General features: G+C 41.5%; 1 protein-coding gene and 1 pseudogene across 1 annotated transcript in view; one reads left to right on the top strand and one right to left on the bottom strand.

The window, feature by feature from the left end:
• Nucleotides 1–5,971: 5,971 nt before the first annotated feature.
• LOC132488080 (elongation factor 1-alpha 1-like) lies at nucleotides 5,972–6,833 on the top strand (annotated as a pseudogene).
• An 8,711-nt stretch (nucleotides 6,834–15,544) lies between these two features.
• Nucleotides 15,545–20,779, bottom strand: part of GLUD1 (glutamate dehydrogenase 1) — a 41,560-nt gene continuing 36,325 nt past the window's right edge. Inside the window, exons 12-13 of the mRNA XM_060103242.1 lie at nucleotides 17,824–17,886; nucleotides 15,545–16,912 (exon numbers count right to left, since the gene is read on the bottom strand). Of these exons, the coding sequence (XP_059959225.1) occupies nucleotides 16,793–16,912; nucleotides 17,824–17,886 (183 nt within the window). The 3' untranslated portion in view covers nucleotides 15,545–16,792. The remainder of the gene's footprint in view (nucleotides 16,913–17,823; nucleotides 17,887–20,779) is intronic.

The following is a 20,779-nucleotide window of genomic DNA, read 5'->3' as shown; positions in this document are numbered from 1 at the left end:
TGTAAAGGCAGAGGCCTGAAGGGCAAGGATACATTCTGACATATTAATGATAGCAAGAGATTGGAAACACCCTAAAATGATAATTAGAAATTACTTGGATGGCAAGCTTTACTCTGCTTATTAGATTTGACAATATAGAGTTGACACTTATTACTTCTAGTGTATTATAATGCCTTAGCTTGAAAAATGGGACTTGCGCTTAGATGGCCACCTAACGACTGGTTAACATTTATCACATTTATATGAAATGGAATACTCTGTGGCTGTTAAGAATGAGGAAAATATACATATATCATTAGGGAACATGTACAAATAAGTTAATAGTTTGTGAAATGTATGTAGAATAAGTTCATTTTTACAAAGCAAACATATAAGAATAGAAGAAAACTGGTAGCATATATATAGCAAATATTAACAGTGTTCAACTCTGTGGGAATATGAGGAATCCTCACTTTTTATATTATGTATTTCCATGATGCTTGAATTTAGGAGAAAACCAATACATATGTTTTAAAATGTGGTTGTGGAGGCCACATACTAGCTTACTGAAGATTGCTTCCTAATTAAGTGCTACTCAAAGTTTGCTGGTTTCAAACTTTGTTGCCACTTGGCAACAAGGGAAGTAAAGAAACACAGTGTTTAGAAACTCTTAAAGCAACTGGGCATCGCCTGGACCTACAAGAGTGTGATCAGTGGAGAATTCTTGTCGAATGGGGTATAGACCAGTTCAGGTTGTTGAACTTGTACGGTAAGTTGCATGTGAACTAGTCACAGGAAGTAGCAGAAGTAGCACCACATATCATGATGAATGAGGTTAAGGAGCAAACAAAAATCCAAAAAACCGGACCTCCTTCACAGAGAATTGGAGAAGCACTCCCACGTTCCTTTAACTTCACCTTGCAGTGTGCTGTTCTAAAATAGATACTTGCATCTCTCATTTTCTTCTTACTGTGTGTATTGTGCAGTGAGGGGCATGGCATCAACCCCAGACTCTAAGCATGTTATAAGAAGCAGTCAAGAGTGATGTCAAAGAAAATCGCTGACTTTCTCCAAGACCTCCAAAAATTCTCCATAAAAATCATGGGAAAACTGACAAAAATATGGTCAGAATCAACTTTTTTCAGAACTCTGGAAATTAACCAGAGGCTTACAGTAATCCAGGGAGTATTTACATAAAACAAATTAAAAACAATCTTTTTTTAAGAACAGCGAGCTTTGTAATGTTTTTAACTTGCCCTATTCTTTTCTCATCTCTCCCCCCCACCTTTCCAGCTCCACTGTAAGCCTTGAAAACCAATGTAATAGGGAAGAACCTTTGTATTCGATTACAAGCTAATCACTAAAGGGATGTTGCCTGTGAGCTTAAATTATACATAATGGCCCATATCAGGGAACCCTGCCTCCCAGGTAATGAGCATTAAGCTAAAATACCTTTGTTTAGCTCACAGGGAACATCCTGACCAGGCCCATCTGTGTATGACTGCAGGGAGGAAGAAATTTAACACATCGCCTCAGGGGCTGATGGAAATCAGAAGTGTTTGACGCTACTCCCTCCCCTATTAGTATAAAAGGAGCCTGAATTTTTAACTCAGGCAAGATGGTTCTTTGGGGCGTGAGGCCACCATCTTCTTGGTCTGCTGGATTTCTGAATAAAGTCACTATTCCTCGCCCCAACAACTCATTTCTTGATTTATTGGCCTGTAGTGTGGTGAGCAGCACGAGCTTGGACTCTTAACAAATTTTGGCGCAGCCAGCCAGGAGCCTTGCTACTTGAGGCTAGCCAGACCTGGTTGGGGAATTTTGGGGTAAGTCCCTAGCAGCTTCCGGGACAGCTTGTCCTGAGGATCTTTCCCTTCAAAATTCCCCAAAGTGGCACCGGCTTCCCCAGAGCTTGACAGTTGGAGCAACAAATCGACGTTTGGGAGCCAACAAGCTCCATACAGTAGGGTAAGTTGCTCCGGTGTGTACAGCTGGGAACTTTTCCCTCTGTTTGGGGCTTTTCTCCAGAATAAGCCAACTTGTTTTGTATTTGAGTGGGGTGCACTGTTGGAGAGAGGAAAGAGTTGTTGGACTTTTTCTGATTTGTGAACCGGTTCGTTTGTTCCTGTGGATGCTAGCATTTGTGTGTGCAGTTTGTGTTTTGTTTGTCTTGAATTTCTGTCTTTAAAAATGGGAAATGTTTCAACTGTCCCTTAAGTCCTCTGAGGCTCATTTTGGATAAGTGATCTGATTACAGCTATGAACCCATGGGTGAGAGAAAGATGATACTTTATCATAACAATGTGTGGCCACAGTACCTGTTAGGGTCTGCACAAAGGATTTAGGCAGGGCTATCTTGGGACCCTGTGCACCATGTACTGCTTTCCTTGCTGTGTTAAGTACTTTGTTTATGGTCTCCTGTGTTGTTGGTATATGTAAAACCCCAAGACCAAACTTGAGGGTTTATTTAAGATTTTCTGTTTGTCGTTTGGGTTTTTAATTTCATTTTGTTTGGTACTGTTTCTCCATTTACAGCCAAATCAGTTTTGTGATATTTAAAACTTCTACTGATGTTAAATGGAGGAAAGGAACAGAAAAAACTAAACAAAACCAAACCAAAAAACTCTGTTCTTATCTAAGAGTGGGGCATCCTCAGGAAGAGAAAGGTTGCACTTGGTTCCTAAAATCACCAAAAGCTACAAATAGAAATGGAAGTAAAATAAATATTAGTAAAAAGGATTTAGCCATCTAGACCGGTGATCTTGATTTGTCCCATCTGCCAGAAACCCAATTTGAATCCAACCTCTTTTGTAACTGATTAGTTTTACATTGTTGTACTTGATTCATGACTGAAATGTTGGAATGGAACTGTGAGGTCCCTGTGTTTGTGTGTTTGTACATGTTACAGATGTGTAGCACTGCCAACATTAATGTGCAAAAGAGCTCTATTTATTTGGCTTAAAGGAAATGAAGCACTTACGTAAATACTCAAATATAAAAGAAACTAGTTAGAATGAATTCTGGGTTCATGTGATGTAGGAAATACTCAGTATTGAATTAATATCTGGTATTAAGGTTTGCGTAAGCTTGTTGGTTTGTTTCCACAGACATGTCTTTATAGAGTCATCAACATTAAGTATAATGCTGTTATTGTACCTAAGTTTGCGAGAAATCAATTAAGACCTATTCCTTTTTTTGTTTAAATAAATTTATTTATTTTTTGGCTGCATTGGGTCTTTGTTGCTGTGCACGGGCTTTCTTTAGTTGTGGTGAGCAGGGGCTACTGTTTGTTGAGGTGCATGGGCTTCTCATTGTGGCTTCTCTTGTTGTGGAGCACAGGCTCTAGGTGCATGGACTTCAGTAGTTGCAGCACACAGGCTCAGTAGTTGTGGCTCGCAGACTATAAAGCATAGGCTCAGTAGTTGTGATGCACGGGCTTAGTTGCTCCTCAGCATGTGGGATCTTCCCAGACCAGGGCTCAAACCCATGTCCCCTGCACTGGCAGGCGGATTCTTAATCACTGCACCACCAGGGAAGTCCCAAGACCTATTCTTGTTAACAGAGTTTGTCAGCAAGAAGATAATAATATGACAAAGATTTTAACTAAATAAAATAGAGGTATATGAGGTAAGAGTTTTAGGTAAACTCTATAGGAATAATTATGTTTGGGGAATGTCTATCTAAAATAGCTTCTCCAGATTTTCATAACTTGAAACTAAGTTAAATGAAGAGAATTCATTGACTCTCTGTCATTTCAAATAGGATAAAATATTAGAACATTAATTGCTGGACAGGTCTAAGTTTACCTACATTTGCCTTCTTGGAAGAGGAAGACTAAAGCATAAGTTTGTCAATCAGGAAATGCTGGTTTGACGGTTTTACAATTACTTCTTGATTTTTCACTAGAGATTAAGGTTTTAAAGTTAAGAATTATAAAGGGAGCATTTCAGTATGCAAGATGTAGGATGTGTGTTTTCAGCAAAGAAGGTATGAGGAATGAAAACGCATCTTGATAAAGGGAAAAAGGTGGTTTTGTTTTAGAGCTGGCTGTTTTTGAATGGAAAAAGTGAGGGACAGATTAATACGGATACAGAAAATTGTGGAAGGTTTTTGGAGGAGGAACACTAAAGAATTTTTTGTGCATGATAGGGATTGGCTAAGATAAGATTGAATTTAAGAAAACAAATTTTAAAGGTAAAGTCGTATAAAACCCCTGAATTTGGTTTTCTAAGAGGACAAAGTTTTCTTAAAATATTGAACCGCTTTTGGTAATTGTTTCTTTAAGTGATCTGTATTTGCCGTTGAGATCTTTTATCACTGGTTAAAACTTTTTGATATTTTTGATGAACTTCCCAAAGATCAAATTCTAAATGAAGTTCATCTGACCTCTAGCTGACTTTGAGGTTTTCCCAAGCGTCCCTGGAACACTTCAAATTATTTGTTTTCTCTATCTCAGAGAGAGGAATATTAAACGAATAAGGCTTATTTGGTATGTTAAATTATGTGGGAAGCATTGTCAAATAAGTGATGATGAAACTTCTTAGATTGTATCATATGGGTAAAAGTTGTTAATATACACATTCTAGAAATTATATGGAACTCCTAAAATTTTGGTATATCCTGGTAAATGGTATCAGTCATAATTTTAGTAATATCATAAATTTTTGTGTGTCACAGCAGTAACCAAGTTTCTTTTCAGTTGCATTGTAATCCCAGTTGGTTGATGCCAAAGCATAAAGGCATCCCTTTAATGGTTAGAGACAGTCAATTGCTATTTATGGTTTTACAGTGGCTTGTGAATGACTATAGCTATTGTGTGAAGAAGTGGGGAAGAATGATGAAATCCTTTATGTGTAAGCATTTATGCTATTACATCAGGGAAAATAAAAAGAAGGGAATGAGAGTGAGGATATGTTGCTTCAAACCCTAACTCCTACGGCTGAGCTAGCTGTCCCAGCCTGGCCAATATATCCAACCCCTCCAGCACCTTCCATTCCTATCCAGCCCCAATTCCTGGCACTGGGGCTCAGGACTTCCCTTCCTTCTAGGGGTCAATTACAAAATCGTGTGTTAGGTTTGGGGGCTCAGGTACTTGGTCTGGTATCACCATCTAAGAACCGGCAGGGCACCCAATTTGGGCCAGGAGCCACTCCCAGGGGACGGCAATTTCCCTTCCCCCATTGCCTCATAGGTAACCTAAATGCAAATGATCTGCCCTCTGGGTTTCTCAGGCTTGTTTAATTGGAAAGATTGCAACCCTCCTTAATAGGGAGGATCCTCTACACCTGAAGTCCACTTGGCAGCACCCTCAGCTGAACCAGATTGGGACCGCAGTGAGGGAAGAATGCCCTTATTAGAGAACTAGTTATTGGTGCATCTTGGCAGGGCTTTGAAAAGGAGAACCAAAGCAAAAGATTTTCAAGAAATTCAGCAAAACAAATGAAGATCTCTCTGAATTTTTGGAAAGGATTTATCAGGTGTACAGATGTCATACTAATGCAGATCCCGAGGCCCTTGAAAATATTAGAATGGTAAATTTGACCTCTTGGTGAGGGCAAAGTGCCTCAGATATCGGGAGAGAGTTGCAAAGATTAGATGGTGCATTTGGAATGAACCCTTCTCAATTGGTAGATGTTGCTTTTAAAGTGTTCAATAGGAACAACAACAGAAGAAAGAAGACGCAGAACAAAACACCACTTTTTTGGTAGTAAGTCACCACTGGGGAAGGAAAACAGGTGGCCCTAGGCTAAAACATAAGCAGAAAAACAAAAGATGAGAGCCTCTCTCATATGGTAGAAAGAGAGAAACACTCTGGTGAATGAACAGTCCAGGGGCTCCCTTGGACTTGAGGTGCCTGATTCCTCACCAGAGCCCCAGGTAAAATTGACAGTGGGGAATGAGTTGATTAACCTTCTGGTAGACCTCACCCTGAAGTTTCTCACTAGAACAGCTTGACATCAGAGTCCCACCAGAACACACATTAAGCCTACAGATGGCGCTCATGAAAGCCCCAGGAAAGGAGACAGAGCTCTTTACCCACAGGTCTCTGAAAGGTGAGACCAGAAGTGTGTGCTAACCGCACCCCAGAGAAGGCCAAAAACACATGGCCAATACAAATACCATTAAAAGGGGTCACTGGGACACCTAGTCTAAAAATATATCCTCTGAGGCAAGAGGATCACTTCTCCCACAGATTGACTTGTCAGAATACCAGCCGGTGTATTCCTTGTGTGTGCCCCTCCAGGACGTCTACAAAATTGGAAGTATTGGTACTGTCCCTGTGGGTGGAGTGGAGACTGGTGTTCTCATACCTGGCATGGTGGTCACCTTTGCTCCACTCAATGTTACAGTGAAGTAAAATCTGCTGAAATGCACCATGAAGCTTTGAGTAAAGCCCTTCCTAGGGACAATGTGGGCTTCAATGTCAAGAACATGTCTGTCAGAGATGTGCATAGTGGCTGGTGACTGTGACCCATCAATGGAAGCAGCTGGCTTTCCTGTTCAAGTAATAATCTTGAACCTCCCGGGCCAAATCAGTGCTGGATATGTACCTGTGCTGGATTGCTGCACAGCTCACGTTGCTTGCAAGTTTGCTAAGCTGAAGGAAAAGATGGATCATCGTTCTGGGAAAAAAGCTGGAAGATGGCCCCAAATTCTTGAAATCTGGTGAGGCTGCCATCATTGATATGGTTCTTGGCAAGCCCATGTATGTTGAGAGCTTCTCTGACTAGCCTACTCTGGGCCGTTTTGCTGATTGTGACATGAGAAAGATGGTTGCTGTGGGTGTCATCAAAGCAGTGGACAAGGAGGCAGCTGGAGCTGGCAAGGTCACCAAGTCTGCACAGAAAGCTTAGAAGGTGAAATGAATATTATCCCCAATCCCGGCCACTGCAGTTTTAATCAGTGGTGGAAGAAGGGTCTCAGAAAAACTGTTTGTCTCAACTGGCCATTTAAGGTTAATAGTAAAAGACTGGTTAATGATAACAATGCATCGTAAAACCTTCATCAGGAAAGGAAAATGTTTTGTGGACCATTTGTTTTGTGTGTGGCAGTTTTAAGTTATTAGTCTTTAAAATCAGTATCTTGTAATTGGTTAAAGCCCTCCTTAAGGAAATTATCCCCTGATTAAGGCCTTGGATTAAGGCATTGGAACTACATTCATCCCAGAGACCACAATCAACAGGAAAAACTGAGAAAATGAATACCAACTTAACTTGGGATAAGGCCTTGCCAGTTGCCCTGCTACGGGTCAATGGCTTCCAGAAGCAGGCTTAAATTAAGCCCCTTTGGGGGACTTCCCTTGTGGCGTTCCCAATGCAGGGGGCCCGGGTTTGATCCCTGGTCAGGGAACTAGATCCCGTATGTGTGCCACAACTAAAGAGTTTGCTTGCCACAACTAAGGAGCCGGTGAGCTGCAACTAAGACCCAGTGCAACCAAACAAACTAATTCATTAATTTAAAAAATTAAGCCTCTTTGAAATATTGTATGGTAGGCCATTCCAGATGTCTGCCTAGGCGAGAGAATCTATAAATGCTCTAAAAGACCCAGCAGTTGGGCTTCCCTGGTAGCACAGTGGTTAAGAATCCGCCTGCCAATGCAGGGGACACGGGTTCGAGCCCTGGTCTGGGAAGATCCCACATGCCGCGGAGCAACTAAGCCCGTGTGCCACAACTACTTAGCCTGCGCTCTAGAGCCCGTGAGCCACAACTACTGAGCCTGCGTCCCACAACTACTGAAGCCCAGGCGACTAGAGCCTGTGCTCTGCAACAAGAGAAGCCACCACAATGAGAAGTCCGCACACCATGATGAAGAGTAGCTCCCGTTCGCCACAACTAGAGAAAGCTTGCGTGCAGCAGTGAAGACCCAACACGGCCCAAAATAAATAAATTTATTTAACAAAAAAAACCCCCCAGCAGCAGTTGCCAATTACATTGAAACTTTGGGCACTATTCTAATCTTTGTTCGTGCGTTTGCCTCCAACAGGTCTGCCCATCCAAATGAAGTAGATGGGAATTTCATTGTAGCTGGAGAAGGGTCAACCAGTTTGTTTAATTTTGTCTAAATAAATAGCACAGGAATTTAGTATTTGTATTGGGAACTGGAACCAAAACCCCAAGTTCAATTACAAATTAGACAACAAAGTGCTAAGCAGTTTTATCAGGTTCAAATAGTTGTAGATAAAAAGGACTAAAGATTCTAAGGAATATTCATAGCCTCTGGAAGTAGCCAGAGCAGTCTTCATCCCTTTTCCCACAAGACTGGAATGGATATTGACAATGGGGAATTGTAATAGCTAAGAAACTTTGCATTATATTACAAGCTAATTATTGAAGGGATGTTGCCTGTGAGCTTAAATTATACATAACGGCCCATCTCTGGGAACCCTGCCTCCCAGGTAATGAGCATTAAGCTAAAATACCTTTGTTTAGCTCACAGGGAACATCCTGACCAGGCTCACCTGTGAGTGAATGCTGGGAGGAAGAAATTAACACATCCCCTCTGGAGGCTAATGGAAACCGGGAAATGTTTGACCTTACTCCCTCCCCTTTTAGTATTAAAGAAGCCTGAATTCTAACTTGGGCAAGATGGTTCTTGGGGCATGAGTCCACCATCTTCTTGATCTACTGGCTTTCCAAATGAAGTTGCTGTTGCTTGCCCCAGCAACTCGCCTCTCAATTCACTGGCCTGTCCTGCGGTGAGCAGTACAAGGTTGGACACCAACAGCCCACAATCACAGTGAAAATCAACAGCTTGGCAGCTACTGGAAAGAGTAGAACAGAGTTGGTGTTTCTTCAAAGGCTTATTCCCAGAGAAATGTCATTGTTTGACTTGACTGGTGGCTCCTAGGAAGACCCCCACTGCAAGGCTGTCTTTATTTGTATGGACTGGAAGCTCCCCTAGTGCAAAAAGGCTTTTCCCTGGGGCTGTTTGCTATAAAGCATTTAGAGGTAATATTTTAAGTTGGTGGCAGTATGAGGTGAGGTGGTGAATAACAGTTTGAGCAAGCAGTAGGCTAACCAAAAATCTTAAAAGGAAAAACTGGGGAATAAAACGTCCTTAGGGGCTTTGAAAATTCTAACATATTCCTGGGAATCTAGAAGGCCATGCACATGTGTGTAAGCTCAGTAAAGACCTGAGAAGGCCTGAAGTTCTCATCTCTAACCCTGAGGCTTTATGCAAGCAGGAAGTGAGAACCAAGGCCAAGATGTGAGTTGCCTGGCTGAGTGTTGAAGGTGAGGCCCAGCATAGACAGAGTCTTGGCAAAGGTAGGAGACTTACTGGTTCTAGGTACTTGAAGAAATCTCTGTCCAATCATTAGCTGACCACTAAGCTAACTGAGGAGAAATTGCAGTGGCCACACACAACAAAGAAAACAGACTATAGAATTAGTTCAGAAAGGTCACTAAACACTCAACAACAACAAATCTGGGGGGAGGAGTATGGAATCTGATTTCCAGAGTTGCCACTTTATATTATTTAACATGTCCAGTTTTCAGCAAAAACAAAACAAAGATATGCAAGGAAAGAAATTATGACCCATTTGGGGGTGGGGGAGGGATAGAAACTGTGCCTTAAGACTTCAGAATGTGGACTTACTAGACAGAGACTTCAGCTATTTTAAACATGTTCAAAGAGCTAAAAGAAACCACATCTAAAGAATTGAAAGTATGAGATCAACATCAAATAGAGAATACAAATAAAGAATTAGAAATTATAAAAAGGAATGAAGTAGAAATTGTAGAACTCAAAATACAACTGAAATAAAAAAATAAGAATTTTTTTACCAAATCCAAGGCCATGAAGATTTACAAATATGGTTTCTTCTAATTTTTTTACAATTTTATCTCTTATACTTAGGTCTTTGATCCATTTTGAGTTAATTTTTATATATGGAGTGAGGAAGACATCAAACTTTGTTCCTTTGCATGTAGATATCCAGTTGTCCTAATGCCTTTTGTTGAAGAGACTATTCTTTTTCTCATTGGATGGTGTTATGTGTTGAACTGAGTTCCCCGCAAAAAGATATGTTGAAGTCCTAACCCCCAGTACCTGAAAAAGAGACCTTATTTGGAAATATGGTCATTGCAGATGTAACTAGTTAAGATGAGGTCATACTGGAGTAAGGTGGACCCTTAATCCAATATAACTGGTGTCCCTATTAAGAGACACACATAAGAGGGATGATGGCCATGTGACAACAGAAGCAGAGATTGGAGTAATGCAGCTGCAAGCCAAAGAATGCCAAGGATTGATGGCTACCACCAAAAGCTAGGAAAAGGCAAGAAATTCTCCCCTTCAGGTTTCAGGGAGAGCATGGCCCTGCTGACAATTTATAGCCCCCCAAACTATGAGACAGTAAAGTTCTGTGGTTTTAAGTCATCCAATTTGTGGTACTTTAAGGCAGCCTTGGGAAACTAATATAAATGGTGTTGGCACCCTTGTTAAAAATCAATTGACCATAGATGTTTCTGGACTCTCGGTTCTATTCCATTAGTCCAGATGTTTGTATGTCAGTCAGTACCACACTGTTTAAATTACTGTAGCTTTGTATTACATTTTGAAATGGAAGTGTGAGAATTCCAAGTTTTTTTGTTGTTGCTTTTTTTTTTTTTCCAATTTTGTTTTGGTTATTTGGAGTCACTTGCAGTTTTGTTGCAGCAAGCAGGGAGAGGCTACTCTTCCTTGTGGTGAATGGGCTTCTCATTGCAGTGGCTTCTCTTGTGGAGCACAGGCTCTAGGTGCGTGGGCTTCAGTAGTTGTGGCACGTGGGCTCAGTAGTTGTGGCACGTGGGCTCTAGAGCACAGGCTCAGTAGTTGTGGCACACAGGCTCAGTTGCTCCGTGGCATGTGGGATCTTCCTGGACCATTGGCAGGCAGATTCTTAACCTCTGTGCCACCAGGGAAGTCCCTGCAGTTTCATATTAATTTCAGAATCAGTTTTTTTTTTTTTTTCTTTTTGCGGTACGTGGGCCTCGCACTGTTGTGGCCTCTCCCGTTGCGGAGCACAGGCTCCAGATGCGCAGGCTCAGCGGCCATGGCTCACAGGCCCAGCTACTCCGCGGCATGTGGGATCTTCCCAGACCGGGGCACGAACCCGTGTCCCCTGCATCGGCAGGCGGACTCTCAACCACTGTGCCACCAGGGAAGCCCCAGATTTTTTTTTTTTTTGCAAAAAAGGCCATTGGAATTTTGACTCTATAGATTGCTTTGAGAAGTAATTCCAACTTAACAATATTAAGTTTTCCAATCTATAATCATGGCAAGTCTTTCCATTTATTGAGGTCTTCTTTTTGTTTAAACAGTGTTTTGTAGTTTTATAAGGGTTTCAACTCCTTGGTTAAACTTATTCCCAGATATTTTCTTCTTTTGTATGCTATTGTAAATGGAATTGTTTTCTTAGTTTCCTTTACAGATTGTGCATTGCTGATGCATAGGAAAACTTATTTTTGAGTGTTGGTCTTGTACTCTGCAACTTTGCTTAATTTGTTTATTAGTTCCAGTAGAGTGTGTGTGTGTTCTATGGGATTTTCTATATGTAGAATCATGTTACCTGCAAAATAGTTTCTCTTCCTTTCCAATTCAGATGGCTTTTCTTTTTCTTGCCTAAATACTCTGGCTAGGACTTCCAGTATAATGTAGAATAGCAGGGTGAAAGCAGGAATCTTGTTCCTCTTCAGTGGAAGTTTTCTAATTTTCAGTGAGTATGATGTTAGCTGTGGGTTCTTCATAAATGTCCTTTATGTTTAGAAAGGGTCTTGAATTTTGTCAAATGCTTTTTCCACAGTGATTGTGTTTTTCCCCCCTTTGTTCAATTAATGGGTTTATTAGTTTTTTTTATAGTGAAAACTTTTGTATTTAGAATTAGCCAGCTGACTCAGTTAAATGATCCCAGTTTTGTTGGCAACATCCAAAGCATTGTAGCCAGGAGCCAGTTAAACATATGCCTTCTTCTCTCCATCAGGCCTGATCAAGGTGTTGACCTTAGCCATGTCAGTGTCATAGAGCTTCTGCACAGCCTGTTTAATCTGGTGCTTGTTGGCCTTGACATCCACAATGAACACGTGTGTTGTCTTCCATTTTCTTCATGGCTGACTCAGTGGTGAGGGGGGAAGTTGATGACGGCATAGTGGTCAAGTTTGTTTCTCCTAGGGGCACTCTTGAGGATATTTGGGCTGCCCCATGAGCTGCAGTGTTTTGGGCCATTGGAAGGTGAGTGATGGCTAGATCTTTTTTTTTATGGCGGTGTTTGTGGCAGTGGATGCCTTTCAACACTGCTTTCTTGGCCTTCAAAGCCTTTGCTTTAGCTTTGGCTTTGGGAGGGGCAGGGGCTTTCTTCTCCGCCTTTGCTGCCATCTTCGTGGAAGGGGTTACAGATTGATTTCTTACGTTGAACCATCCTCGCATTCCTAAGAGAAATTCTTGGTCATGATGTATGTATGATACTTATGAGCTTGGACTTGGTTTCTTAGTATTTTTGTGTCTGTGTTACTAAGGGATATTTTTATTTTATTGAAGTATAGTTGATTTACAATGCTGTGTTATTTTCTGGTATACAGCAATACATATACTTTTTAGTTATATATACTTTTCCATTATGGTTTATTACAGGATATATTTTTTCTCCTGCAGTGTTCTTTTAGAAAAAATTTCCATTTAAGTATAGTTGATTTACAATGTTAATTTCTGCTGTATAACAAAGTGAGGTCGTTCTACATATACATATACATATATACACACACACGTATATATTCTTTTCCATTATGGTTTACCACAGGATAATGAACATAGTTCCCTGTGCTAAACAGTAGGACCTTGTTTATCCATCCTGTATATACTAGTTTGCATCTGCTAATGCCAAAGTCCCAATCCTTCCCTCCTCTATCCCCTCTGGCAACCACAAATCTATTCTGTTTCTATTTGGTAGATATGTTCATTTGTCATATTTTAGATTCCACATATAAGCGATATCATATGGTATATGTCTTTCTTACTTTGCTTAGTATGATAATCTCTAGGTTCATCCATGTTGCTGCAAAGGGCATTATTTCATTCCTTTTTATGGCTGAGTAATATTCCATTGCACACCACATCTTCTTTATCCACTCATCTGTCAATGGACATTTAGGTTGCTTCCATGTCTTGGCTATTGTAAGTAGTGCTGCTATGAACATGGGGATGGATATATCTTTTGGAATTAGTTTTGTCCAGATATATGCCCAGGAGTGGGATTGCTGGATCATATGGCAAGTCTAGTTTTGAGGAACTTCCATACTGTTTTCCATAATGGCTGCACCAATTTACATTCCCACCAACAGTGTAAGAGGGTTCCCTTTTCTCCACACCCTCTCCAACATTTATTATTTGTAGACTTTTTTTTTTTGCGGTACGCGGGCCTCTCACCGCTGTGGCCTCTCCCATTGTGGAGCACAGGCTCCGGACGCGCAGGGTCAGCGGCCGTGGCTCACGGGCCCAGCCGCTCCGTGGTATGTGGGATCTTCCCAGACCGGGGCACGAACCCGTGTCCCCTGCATCGGCAGGTGGACTGTCAACCACTGCGCCAACCAGGGAAGCCCCTATTTGTAGACTTTTTAATGATGACTATTCTGATCGGTATTATAGGATATTGAATATAGTTCCCTGTGCTAGAGTAGAACCTTGTTGTTTAACTATTTTATATGTATGTTAACAAGGGATATTGGTGTGTAATTTTCTTTTCTTGTGATGTCTTTGTCTGGCTTTGGTATAAGGATAATACTAGCCTCATAGATGTTAAGAGTCCAGTATAATACTATAGTTCACAGTAAGCCTTATAGAACTATTTGGCTCTCAACACCAGTAATTCTCAATAGGGAGTGACTTTGTCCCTGACAGGACATTTGGCAATCTGAATACACTGTCACAGCTCAGGGATGCTGCTGACCTCTAATGGGTAGAGGTTAGAGATGCTGCTGTACATCCGACAATGCAGAGGACTGTCCCCCAAACAAAGGATTACCTGGCCAAAATGTCAACAGTGTTGAGAAATCCTGTCTACACTATGTGTAAGCTTTGATTAAAAAAAAGCAAGCAAAAAAAAGCCAGTAAGAGTTGTGAAAAAAATTAAAAACACACATAGTACAAATAAAACTTTTGCTGAGGTTTCTGTGCAAGGTTCACAGATGTAGTTTTCTTCATGTGCCATGCTTTGACGGCCTTAAACGTAGCAGGGCTGAGAAAGCCTGCCAGGGATGTTTAGGGAATAGGTAATTTACTTAAAGCTTGTGAATTAAGATGCAGGCTTTCTTAAAACTTTTTTTTTTTTTTTTTAACTTACCTAAACTTCAACTATCAAGGGGTAATTAGAACACATTCTGGTGTAGGGGTTTGAGGCAACAGTTAAATAACTGCTACAAAAGCCATCTATGGCTATTTCAGAAACAATTAACTTTAGAGTATTATACATAAGTTTAAAAAAGAATTTTATAAGCAGATAAATTAGAACATTTCAGTGAAACCAAGAGTAATTGACCAGGATCTTCTAACTCAAAACTCCAGGAACCAAAGTTGACACACTAGTGCTGTGTTGCCTTTATATAGCTAGTATGAACAATACCAGTTTTCTGACAATATCAATAACCCATTAATGTATGTCTTTAAAACACCGCTATAAATACTCCCAATATGTTAGCCAAAGGCCACACTAAGATTTATCATCCCGCTTTCACATGACCTGACTCTACTGACCCACCTGGTACTGTTCCAGATATTCTGGAACTTGCTTTCACATCACTTTCCCCCTATTTTATTCATTTTAAAAAATAGTTATTTGGCTGCGCCGGGTCTTAGTTGCAGCACATGGACTCTTTGTTGTGGCCTGTGGGCTTACCTCTAGTTGTGGTGCGCAGGCTCAGTAGCCCCACAGCATGTGGGATCTTAGTTCCCTGACCAGGAATTGAACCAGCAAGCCCTGCATTAGAAGGTGGATTCTTAACCACTGGACCACTAGAGAAGTCACTCTCCCCTATTTTAATGTTCCATCTCGAGTGCAAGTAGATGTCACTGTGCTCAGGAAGGCTAGGTGCCATGGGCTTGTTTATCTACTCCTTGACCCGATGCTCAGAACCATGGAAAGGCAGAATCAGGACAAAACAGACACAAAGTCCAGCTGAAAGTTATGTTTCAGATCTGGCAGCTGTGTAAGCTGGTGGAATCAGGTCTAGAATCCACTTCTGTTGATTACAGTTAGTATTGTCTTGTTACATCTTGTGGCTAAATTATTAAAAATGAACCATAATCAATGAAACCTTCCTTCGTTAAAAAGTACTATGTATAAATAGGTATATAAATTATGTCAGTATATCAGCTTTAAGCAGAACCTCTTCCCCAGGAATAGCCATTGATATTGTTTCACAGAATGAAACACAAAAGAATTCAAGGAATAAAATTTTGGCAGCTCAAAACATTATGGAAAGAAATGTTATATAAGTGGTGGTTTCAAAAATTTCAGAAACCCAATTATAGTTTTATCATCTACTAAAAGAGACAAATATATCAAATACAAAAACACAGAAAAGAAACATAAGCTTTGGAAAAGGTAGTCTTTTTAATAACTGCTTTTGTCACCAGGTTAAGTCATGCAGTTACAAAGTAGTTAGAAATTTCTGAAAGGATATTATTGTTAAAAAAAAGAAAAGCTAATTCTTACATAAATAATATCTAGTACTTCATTGGGACACTACTGTTCAAAAGGCCCTGGCCAAACAACTCCCAAACAAAACACAACCCCAGGTTGTTTCCAGCCCACTGGGAATGAAGCCGTGTGCAGAAGATGAGGCCTCTAAATGAGGACAAAGAGTCGGGGCCATTGGCAATGCTCAGAGCCGCCAGCCAGACTCCAAAGAGGGAGCCCAAGTGGTTTTTTTCTGGGGCACTCTACTTGAATTATTGTTCAATTAGTCAACACAGTAGATCTTCAAAAGAGGACAATTAACATGATAAGGAGGTTACTGCATTCTTTGGACTATATGTCATAACTGTGGTTAGTAAATTCCAACAGTCTTAACAAAAATAGCCTCCATCATTTGCAGGTATGAAGATAACTTAATTCTCTACCAGGCTTTTTATTTTTGCTGGATGACAATATGCAATTGACAAGTTATAAATGATACTGTTTTATGTTATAAAAATACTAGCTTTTTTTTCATTTATTATGTTTACAGGCATTCACTGCTTGAGTCAAGGTTAGGCTTGTTAAGTGACTAAAGGCAATTTTATTACAGCAGCATGTACTTATTTTATTCTAAAAGAATAAAATGCATAAAGAAAGTTTTTTTGTTTGTAACCTATAAAATTGAGTTATTTTGCTGATGTAAAATACCAATAACTCACTTGAGGACCATGCTACCTCCTGAAAATGCCATATACCTGCTTCTTAAATGTGTCAAAGCACCTGATAGATCTGTCCAGAGCTGAAGTGGCAAGTGACTGACTACTCTTGGACAAAAGGTGCTTTCCCAGGGCTACAGCTGACTGTGCTGGAAACAGCCATGGAACAAGGCAGCACAGGCAGAGGGAAACGACTTTATTTAAAGGCAAAATGCCCAAATGGCTCTCTGACATAGCTAATTTCTACTATCACTTATTAGCTTATTTATGATCCCCTAACTTTTTTTCTCAAGGGGCTGATTTGGATTGACTTGTTGAGAATGGTGTCCATCATCATCTATTAAGTCATGAGAGAGAGATTTCTGTGGTTACATGTAAACTTGTGATAGGTCTGCAGATGAAGAGGTGAAGAGGGTAGTGAAGAAGTCAGCTGCAGTCTGGTCCGGTCTATGTGAAGGTCACACCAGCTTCATTGTACACCCTGAAGACTTTCTCAATGGCATTGACATAGGCAGCTGTTCTCAGGTCCAATCCCAGGTTATACTTCATGGCTGTGCGCATGATTTGCTGAAATGAAGGAGATGTGATGTGGAGATGGGATGTGACCATGACTCAAGTAGCCAGGCCATGAACACACAAGGCACATAACAGCCTGGCACAAGTTACCCTAGTACCACTTCAGGACTGGACTTGGGTAGCCAAAGAGAAACTACTCAGGCAGTGAAATAACCTCGAGTCAGGAAGGACTAATTCTCTGGAATTAATACAAACTACTGTTTAGATGACAGGAAGATGTTGCTCCTTAGAATTTAAGATGTGAGTTATCTCTATGCCCTTTAGACATCCTGTAATCTGGAGCAAGTCTGATATACACTGTGGTAATTTAAATGAACTAAGGATGGGGTGATGAAAATGTTCTGGAGTGAGTGGTGATGGCTACATAGCCTCATGAACATACTTGAAGGCTGCTAAATTATATACTTTAAAAGGGTGAATTTATGGTATGCTAATTATCTCAAAAAAATTAACAAAATTAATATCTGCTTCTGCTATTTCAACTTGATGCCAAATGGATAGAATCTGAACTCAAAAAGAAATTAGGAAAACTGGACTCGAACTGTGCTTAAGGCTTTGAAGTAAGGATCAAGTGGTCAAAAAACCTTTCACTTATACCAAATTCTATGTAGTAAGGTAGCTTCCTGTAGCTATAACAGAGTGGTGCACTAAGCTGCAACCAAGTTTGGCTGACTAAGCTAAACATGATTCCTTCTAACTTGGCATTATTTCCCAAACTTGGGAAAACATATGGCAGATCGTAAAAACAACGCCCATCATTTAAGACTGAAAAAGCACATGTTTTGGAACATTTAAACACATCGCTATTTTCTGTCACTGCACACAGTCTGGCAGCTGAGATGACACAGTTGAGCTGTACTTCACGTAACTACCAGAAACGCAAACAGCACCTGTGTACATACCCTGGCAGAGCGCTCCATGGTGTAAGCTAAGCCAGAGTGCACGATGTCTTTCTCAGAGGCACCCTGTTAGGAAAAAGACTAGTTTAACAAAACCATGAAGACATGCTTCACCTATAGAGCACAAAGGATTCTTAAGTCAATATACAGCCAGATAGAATTGTTTTTTGTCTTTCAGGAAAGATATACTTAATTTCTCTATAGTATCTTGATACCTATTTAAGTAGTCATGTTTTAACCACAATTTAGTTTTCACTATATTTGACAGCAAACAAATACTCATGAAATTAATATCATGATAAAACACCACAGGAAAGTATGGACCAAGAAACATAGGCCAAGTAGTGGGCTCAGCACTGGTCAACCAACCATCTGAGATGCAGACCACAACAACATGTTACCCTGTCGGTGTCAGGGTACATTCATCTCCGCTCCCCAGCACACCACACAGGGCACCGAAAAGAATCCAGCTACCTCCAACAGCAGCTGTGGGGTAGAATCCTGCCTGTATATTCAGCAATGCCACAAACTTTAAAGCTGGAGGGATCTTAGCAGCTCATAATTAACCACTCTGATTCTTCTGATGAGGAAACTGACAACCAGAGAAGTTGGCCAAAGTTACAGGTAGCTTTTTTTAAAATTTAATTTTACTTATTTTTGGCTGTGTCTGGTCTTAGTTGGGGCACGTGGGCTCTGTAGTTGGCGGCACATGGGATCTCTAGTTGAGGTGTGCAATCTCAGTAGTTGTGGCCCACGGGCTTAGTTGCCCTGCGGTATGTGGGATCTTAGTTCCCCGACCAGTGATCGAATCCATGTTCCCTGCAGTGGAAGGCGGATTCTTTACCACTGGACCACCAGGAAAGTCCCCAGGTAGCTATTTTTAGAGCTGGGATATAACCCAGCATCTTTTTTTTTTTTTTTCTTTTTGCGGTATGTGGGCCTCTCACTGTTGTGGCCTCTCCCGTTGCGGAGCACAGGCTCCGGATGCGCAGGCCCAGCGGCCATGGCTCACGGGCCCAGCCGCTCCGCGGCATATGGGATCCTCCCAGACCGGGGCACGAACCCGTATCCCCTGCATCGGCAGGCGGACTCTCAACCACTGCGCCACCAGGGAGGCCCAACCCAGCATCTTTGACCACCAAATCAGCTCCTCTCTTTCCTTGCCAATTATCTCTGTAAGTCAGTTTGTTTCAACGGGTTCCTCTATCTAATTTGTTTTTTGGACTGTTTTCTAAAGTTAGGACAAATAACTATCACCACCACTCTTAATATGATATATATAGCTAGCAAACACATCCTGATATGCCAAATAAAAACTTGTTGTTGTTGAGCCACTTTTTATATATGCTGAACTTTATCTAATTAATACTTATTCACTTAAGAAGGTATATTTCTGTAACACTTATATCAATTAAGAAACATATGGGGGACTTCCCTGGTTGGCACAGTGGTTAAGAATATTCCTGCCAATGCAAGGGACATGGGTTCGCGCCCTGGTCTGGGAAGATCCCACACGCCTCGGAGCAACTAAGCCCATGCGCCACAACTGAGCCTGCGCTCTAGAGCCCGCGAGCCACAACTACTGAGCCTGTGTGCCGCAACTACCGAAGCCCGTGATCTGCAACGAGAAGCCACCGCAATGAGAAGCCCGCATACCGCAACAAAGAGTAGCTCCCGCTTGCTGCAACTAGAGAAAGCCTGTGCGCAGCAATGAAGACCCAACGCAGCCCAAGATAAATAATAAATAAATTAATTTAAAAAATAAGAAACATGGAACTTCCCTGGTGGCGCAGTGGTTAAGAAACCACCTGCTAATGCAGGGGACACAGATTTGAGCCCTGGTCCGGGAAAATCCTACGTGCCGTGAAGCAACTAAGCCCATGCGCCACAACTACTGAGCCTGCGCTCTAGAGCCCGCAAGCCACAAGTACTGAGCCCACGTGCCACCACTACTGAAGCCCGCGCACCTAGAGCCCATGTTCTGCAGTAAGAGAAGCCACTGTACTGCAATGAAGAGTAGCCTCCACTCGCTGCAACTAGAGAAAGCCCGCACGCAGCAACTAATTCGCAACACAGCCAAAAAATAAATAAAATTAAATTTAAAAAAACAAACAAACAGAGAAACATATAGGTTAAGCTTTGTTTTTTTCTTTCTTTCTTTTTTTTTTTTTTTTGCGGTACGCAGGCCTCTCTCTGTTGTGGCCTCTCCTATTGCGGAGCACAGGCTCCGGACGTGCATGCCCAGCGGCCATGGCTCACGGGCCCAGCCGCTCTGCGGCATGTGGGATCTTCCAGGACCGGGACACGAACCCGTGTCCTCCGCATTGGCAGGCGGACTCTCAACCACTGCACCAACTACTGCGCCACCAGGGAAGCCCTGAGCTTTGTTTTGTTCTACCAAGTTAGGAACAGGAAAACTTGCTTTACAAGTGGAATACTGCTATTCCTTTCACCCACTCATTCATTCACCAAACATTTACTGAGTACCGACTATGTTCCAGGCACTCTTCTAGGTACTGGGGACACAGCAGAAAACAAAATAATGAAAATTCTCTGTTCTCCTGGAGTTTATATTCTAGTTAGAGGAGACAATATAAAAAACCATGAGGCTGAGTGAGATCACCAAGATTTTGAATTCAGACTGAGAAGTGGTTCAGGGACTGAGGACTTCCAATGTTAACAGGGTACAGGGATGACAAGGATCAGCAGAAGGACTGGCGAGTGAAGCAGGAAGAAACCCAGGAGGATGTGGTGTCCTGGAAGCTAAGAAATCGTTCCAGCGGGAGTGGTCACCTGTGGCCAGTGCAGTAAGATGAGGGACTGAAAAATGCCCGCTAGGTTTGGTGACGCTGCCGCCACCGGTTACCGTGACAAGAGCAGTTCTGGTGGAGTGGTGGGCAGAATAGGAGGTTTGAGTATAGAAAAACTGGGGACAGAGTATACACAACTCTTAAGGAGG

This window comes from Mesoplodon densirostris, chromosome 1 (assembly GCF_025265405.1).
Source record: "Mesoplodon densirostris isolate mMesDen1 chromosome 1, mMesDen1 primary haplotype, whole genome shotgun sequence".
NCBI classification, from domain to species: domain Eukaryota; kingdom Metazoa; phylum Chordata; class Mammalia; order Artiodactyla; family Ziphiidae; genus Mesoplodon; species Mesoplodon densirostris.
This window is presented reverse-complemented; position numbering and strand designations above follow the sequence as displayed.